At 42.4% G+C, this 6203-nt stretch overlaps 1 protein-coding gene across 1 annotated transcript in view; it reads left to right on the top strand.

The window, feature by feature from the left end:
• Positions 1-2903: 2903 nt before the first annotated feature.
• LOC143291910 (uncharacterized) overlaps positions 2904-6203 on the top strand; it is a 3961-nt gene continuing 661 nt past the window's right edge. Inside the window, exons 1-2 of the mRNA XM_076602050.1 lie at positions 2904-3402; positions 5906-6203. The exon at positions 5906-6203 is cut by the window's right edge and continues 661 nt beyond it. Of these exons, the coding sequence (XP_076458165.1) occupies positions 3132-3402; positions 5906-6045 (411 nt within the window). The 5' untranslated portion in view covers positions 2904-3131 and the 3' untranslated portion in view covers positions 6046-6203. The remainder of the gene's footprint in view (positions 3403-5905) is intronic.

Below are 6203 nucleotides of genomic sequence, written 5' to 3'. Positions count from 1 at the left end.
TCTCATCCAGAAGCTGCTTGATTTCATCACAGTTTTCATCAAACCAGTCTTTGTGCTTTCTGGTCATGGGTCCCAGGGTCTCTGAAGCTGTACTATAGATCAGCTCACGCAGGGTCCTCCAGTCAGACTCCACATTATGGTTGTCCAGAGAAGCGGATTCCAGACGATCTTCCAGCAGCTCCACAAAGGACTGTTTGATGGTGATGTTTTTCAGCTTAGCGATGTTGAGCCGTTTTGGAGCCTTCTGGCCTTGGGGGCGTCTCTTGGGCTGGATTCGAATATTCAGCTTCGAGACTACAAGGCGATGGTCTGTCCAACACTCGGCGCCGCACATAGTCTTTGTTACACGTACATCTTGCCTATCCCTTTTCCTGACGATGACGTAATCGATGAGATGCCAATGCTTTGAGCGAGGGTGCATCCATGACGTCCTGTTACGGGTAGGGAGGCAGAAAACTGTGTTGGTTATCAGCAGTTCGTGCTCTGCACAGGTCTGAAGCAAAAGCAATCCATTTGGGTTGCAGTGGCCCACACCGTGCTTTCCAATCACTCCATCCCAGGAGATGTAGTCAGAGCCAACTCTAGCATTGAAGTCCCCAAGAATGATGAGCTTGTCTGCTTTAGGGATGGCAGCAATGACAGAGTGAAGGTCCTCGTAGAACTTCGCCTTCACTTCATCCGGGTTGGTCATGGTTGGGGCGTAGGCACTGACAATGGTGAGGTGCTTCTGGCCAGATGCCAGTGGGAGTTTCATGGTCATAAGCCTATCGTTGACTCCCTTTGGGATTCCAGCTAGCTTGCTGACAAGTGCTGTTTTCACTGCAAAACCAACACCAGCCTCACGTCGCTCTTCGCTTCCTCGTCCACTCCAGAAGAAGGTGTAACCAGATCCCCGTTCACAGAGCTCGCCTTCGCCTGCAAGCCGAGTCTCACTCAAGGCTGCGATGTCGATATTGTATCTGGCGAGTTCGGATGCTCCAACCTACACACAGTGACATATACATGTTGCTGCAATCACAAACACAGATATAGAAGCACAACACACACGCAACAATTTGCAATTTCACAGACAGCAAAACCTTACACTCAACACAATCCCCACCCTACACATTTAGTCCCCGCTTCCCAATTTAATTCTTTAAAATGCAGCCCATCCACACACTTAAGTTATAAGTTTTATTAAACCAGTTATCATTAATCAATTATACATGGACGTTATACCAGCACTAGTTTCCTTCCACAAAACTAACAAAAAGTGCCACATCCCTGCATATTTTTACAATAACTTAAAGCACACTAAATGCCATAAACGTATCATTTGCTTCGACGGGAGAATCGACCTTCCTAATATAAATATAAGTGAACTGATACACCTCAATGTACAAAGTTTTGTAAACCAAAAGCTGTTTCCTGTTCAGCTTGAAATTCTCGCTTCACAGAAAAGACTGGTTGCCAATAAAAAGAAAGATAAATAAAGATATGTCTTATTCTAAAATGAAGAAAATATATTCAGACTATTTCAATATGGTAACATCCTATGATGACAATATTTTTGATGAAATTAAATTATACACATCATTGACATTTAAAAAAAAAAAACCTGTGTTATTCAGTTCAGCTGTATGAAACGCTTACTGAAATTAACTCCCTTCCTGGCCTGAACAGTTTTTAAATGCTGATGTATGTGTGTTTTAGATATGAATTGCTGAGCCTTCTTCTTCTTCTTCTTCTTCTTCCTCTTCGTCTTATGCAATGTGTGTGTGTTTATGTGTGCATATCACGGTCTTTGAGTATGTGTATGTGTGTGTGAGAACTCACGCGTAAACGCACACATGCACCAGAAAGAGCCAGCGACCGAACGAGAGAGAGAGAGTGTGTGTGTGTATGTGTGCTCTGTGTGTGTCTACGTGCGTGCGTCAGATCGTACATAAGCGTGTATGCGTGTTAGCTAATGCGAGGGGGTGTTTGAGCAAAGGAGCCAGTGGATGGGTGGGAGTGGTTGGGGGTGGAGGAGAGTGGGAGTGGGAGGAGGAGGGTGTGCAAAGAATGGGAAGGGAGTGGTAAGGGACGGAAGTGGAGAGACGGGTAGGAGGAGCTTGACCTGCCTGCATAAGATGAACCCTTTAACGCTTTTACCAGGAGAGAGATATCGCAGCAGGTATGCATTCGAGACAGGTTTCAAGCTTTCAAGACGGTTTATTCATGTATATCCTGGATTCGAGAGAGAGAGAGACAGACAGACAGACAGACAGACAGAGACAGAGAGACAGACAGACAGACAGACAGACAGACAGACAGACAGAGACAGATACCAAAAAAAACAGAGACAGAGAATGTGTGTGTGTGTGTGTGTGTGTGTGTGTGTGTGTGTGTGTGTGTGTGCATGCCAGATAGAGATAGGCACGTATACACACATTTGCACATATGCACGCACACACACATCCGCAAATTCGCACGTAAGCACACACACACACACACACACACACACACACACACACACACACTGCCCTTCCCTCTTGCACACACTCACAGGCTTTCGAAATGGTTGGGTGGCGACTGAGACAAAATTTATTTCTTGTGATGCAACTCAAGAAACTGGGATTGGGGGAATGACTCTCCTTCAGTTTATTACTGTACAGTTTTAAAAAAAAAGAGAGAGAGAGAGAGAAAAAAAATAGAGGGATTGGCAAGTGCTTACGTCTTCACCAAGGCTTATTATGTCGTGTGAATGACGCGAGCAGTGGAGTGATGCATTATGCACTTGGTCATTTCCGACATTCAACAATACACCACACACACACACACACACACACACACACACACCCTCCTCCACTTAGAGTATAAATAGAGCACCTGGTCACACACATACATACCTCCAGGACTCCTAACCCCTCCCCGAACAACGAAACCTTCACTAACTCCATGACACAAACCTTGAACAACTCGACATAAAGGGACGCAAGCCATCTTTACCACACATCTTCTTCTTCTTCCTCCTCCTCCGCGAAGAGTCATTGGGACGCCACGCAAAAGAACTGTTCACCAAATTCCTCCACGTCTGTCGCTTGTGTTCGTGTGTCAAAGCCTGGACCTCTGCAATAACGGACCGTATATCACCTTTAGGTTAACCAATGTCACTACCACCACCACAGCTGACCATGTGGAAGCCACCATCTTCATCTTCCCGTGTCTACTGGCTGCTGACCACAGCTACTATCCTGTGGGCAGCGCTGTTGTCTGTACCCGCACCGGTCAGCTGTGGTGACCATTCGCTGGACATCGGTCAAGTCAACTGTCGCCCTCCATCCATTCTGCAGCCGTTACTGGTGGCTTTGCTGTCTGGTCTGCAGGAGAACAACTCTGTCTTAATGAAAAGCGTGTTGGTGTCGGAGGCTTGCCGAGGTTGGATTTTGTTTGTTTGTTTGTTTGTTTGTTGTTGTTGTTTTTCCCTGGAAAGTCATGAATGATGTATTATATATTTGCCGGTCATTGATGATGTATTATATTGTAGTGAATTGTATTGTATTATTGTATTGTATTGTACCGCATTGTAATTTGTTGCATTGTGTTGTGCTTTATTGCTTTTTTGACTCACTTGTGTAAACAAAGTGAGTCTATGTTTTAACCCGGTGTTCGGTTGTCTGTGTGTGTGTGTGTGTGTGTGTGTGTGTCCGTGGTAAACTTTAACATTGCCATTTTCTCTGCAAATACTTTGTCAGTTGACACCAAATTAGGCATAAAAATAGGAAAAATTCAGTTTTTCCAGTCATCTTGTTTAAAACAATATTGCACCTCTGGGATGGGCACAAAAAATATATAAAAGAAGCCAAATTATATGCAGACTGCATTTACTGTTATATCTATATTTTTTTATTCTCTAAACTTGGCACTTTGATCTGATATTCTGACACAACAACAAGAGCAGTCATTGTTATCATTTTTTTGTTCAAACAGGAACTTCTTTTGCTAAGCATGGAAGTTATATTTATTTTGCAAACGTTTTGGTGCAGATAGTAAAAAAGGGAAATTAATCTGTAATTAATGCTAGGGGACTTAATTTGCTTTAAACTGATCTTTCTCATCTTAAACATTACATTTTGAAATTATACTCAATACATAAAAAGCTTGTGTCTTTTACTCTCAGTGTACAGGGCTTTCACTATGTTCATTCGCCCAAGTGGTCTTTTTCGAAAAATACTAAAATCAATACGACGAGTGGACTTTATAGATCTATTGGCTGAGCCCTGAAGGTCATGGGCAAAAATCAATTGCGTACACATATTTATACACATTCAAAGCGCGTGCTCATATTCTTCGCGAACGACGCCATTTTGTTTAGTTGTTGACCCGATTGCGGCGATAGCCACGTCTCCTTACCGCGGACTTAAAAGGAATTTTTAATTGCCCTTAAAGATTTTGTGAATGCCCAAGATACACCAGAATAATATGATTTAAACAGCGTTCTCACTGCGAATACCACAATCGATTTATCGCCCTTTAAAAAAGCATGTTTAAATATTATATTTTTGAACGTCAGTTAAGGAGCCATGATAGTGTAATGGGTAAAACAGTTTCTTCTCACCCGAACACGTGGAGTTCGAATCTGCCGTCAGGACTTTTTTTTTCTTTCTTTTAACCCGAAGCTTTATAATAACAAATACAGAACACATTTTAACGATTAGATTTTTTTTTAAGTGTATCACAAGTGAGTCTTGAGGACCTTGCCTCTCTTTCTTTTATCTGCGTGCAAGTGTACCGGTTACACTATCAGGGTAGATTTTCTTCAGAAGCTGGCCAGGGACAACACATTTGAAATATTACCGTTGGTTCTTTTACTTGCGCTAATTGCATGCTTAGCAGCACACGAGAACCCGGCTTATCATCTCATTACAGTGTGCTTTAAAAAAAAGGGTCACAAGACAAAAATAATGAGGAACTTGTAGTACCTTTTCACAATTTTCTGCCGTACGGACGACAAGTATTTTCTGTGTCGCAGTGTGTTTGATGCGGAATTTTGTCAATTACTAAACGGACATGATTGCTTTGACCTAATACTTATGTTACTGACAACTTTTCATTTTCAATGATTTTGTTACTAGCGGTTTAAAAAAAAAAGTGGCCGGAGATTGAAAAAGATGACTTACTTTCAAAATTTATATGAATACAATCTCCCTCCTTTTTTTTTTTTTTTTTTTTTTTTTTTTTTTTTTGCAGTGTACCATTCTTTTCTCTCGCTTGCTTGCGCGGTCACGTGTGTGTGTGTGTGTGTGTGTGTGTGTTTGCTACATTTGTTTCAAAGTGCTGGGTTCGGCCTTTACTCTGTTTTGGATTTTATTTTTGTTTTATTTTTTGATTAAAAAAAAAACAAAAAAAACGCATGGTAATTTTGTGATACGAAATTGTATTGTATTGTATTGTATTATAGTGCAGTGTAGTGTATAACATTTTTTTCACAACAGATGACTCTGCGGTGTGAGAACTGGGCAGCTCTCCAAGGGGACAGCGGGTTGTTACAATGCAACGTCACTTTTTCTCTCTTTTTTTTCACCGAGAGCGTGTTTGTTTTCCTATCATAGTGGATTTTTCTACAGAATTTTGTTTTTCTCCAGGGACAACAGCTTCGTTGCCATGGTTTCTTTTACGTGTATCAGTTGCATGCTACACACGGGACTTCGGTTTATCCTCTCATCCGAATGACTATCAACTTAATAATAATAATAATAATAATAATAATAATAATGATAATAATAATAATAAAGTTATCAACTTCATGCATAGATGCCTTACCGAAGGCTGTGTGTGTGTGTGTGTGTGTGTGTGTGTGTGTGTGTGTGTGTGTATGCGTGCGTCCGTGCGTATGTGTGTGTGTGTGTGTGTGTGTGTGTGTGTGTGTGTGTGTGTGCAGGATCATCCAAGGTGGTACAGAGGAGACAAGGGCTAGAGTGCGAACGAGCGACTGGACAGTTTCTGAGAGAGCTGTGCGCCTGGCTCAGGATCAGCGACCCTGCACTGTACAGGATGATCTGTTTTCCTTCCCGGCGGTGACAGATAGACCCCACCTTCCCTTTGCCAAGCTTACCCGTAACGTGACTCATGTCCCGGCTATGTCGACCAACAGTATTCAAGCCTCGGAGCTAACGGAGACAGCTTGCTGCTAGGATCGCTGCTTCGTTTGTTTGATCCGTTGTCAGACACTGAGGGCG

The sequence above is a fragment of the Babylonia areolata genome, chromosome 18 (genome assembly GCF_041734735.1).
Source record: "Babylonia areolata isolate BAREFJ2019XMU chromosome 18, ASM4173473v1, whole genome shotgun sequence".
In the NCBI taxonomy this organism is placed as follows: Eukaryota; Metazoa; Mollusca; class Gastropoda; order Neogastropoda; family Buccinidae; genus Babylonia; species Babylonia areolata.
The sequence above is the reverse complement of the archived record's forward strand: the minus strand, read 5'-3'. Positions and strand labels throughout refer to the sequence as shown.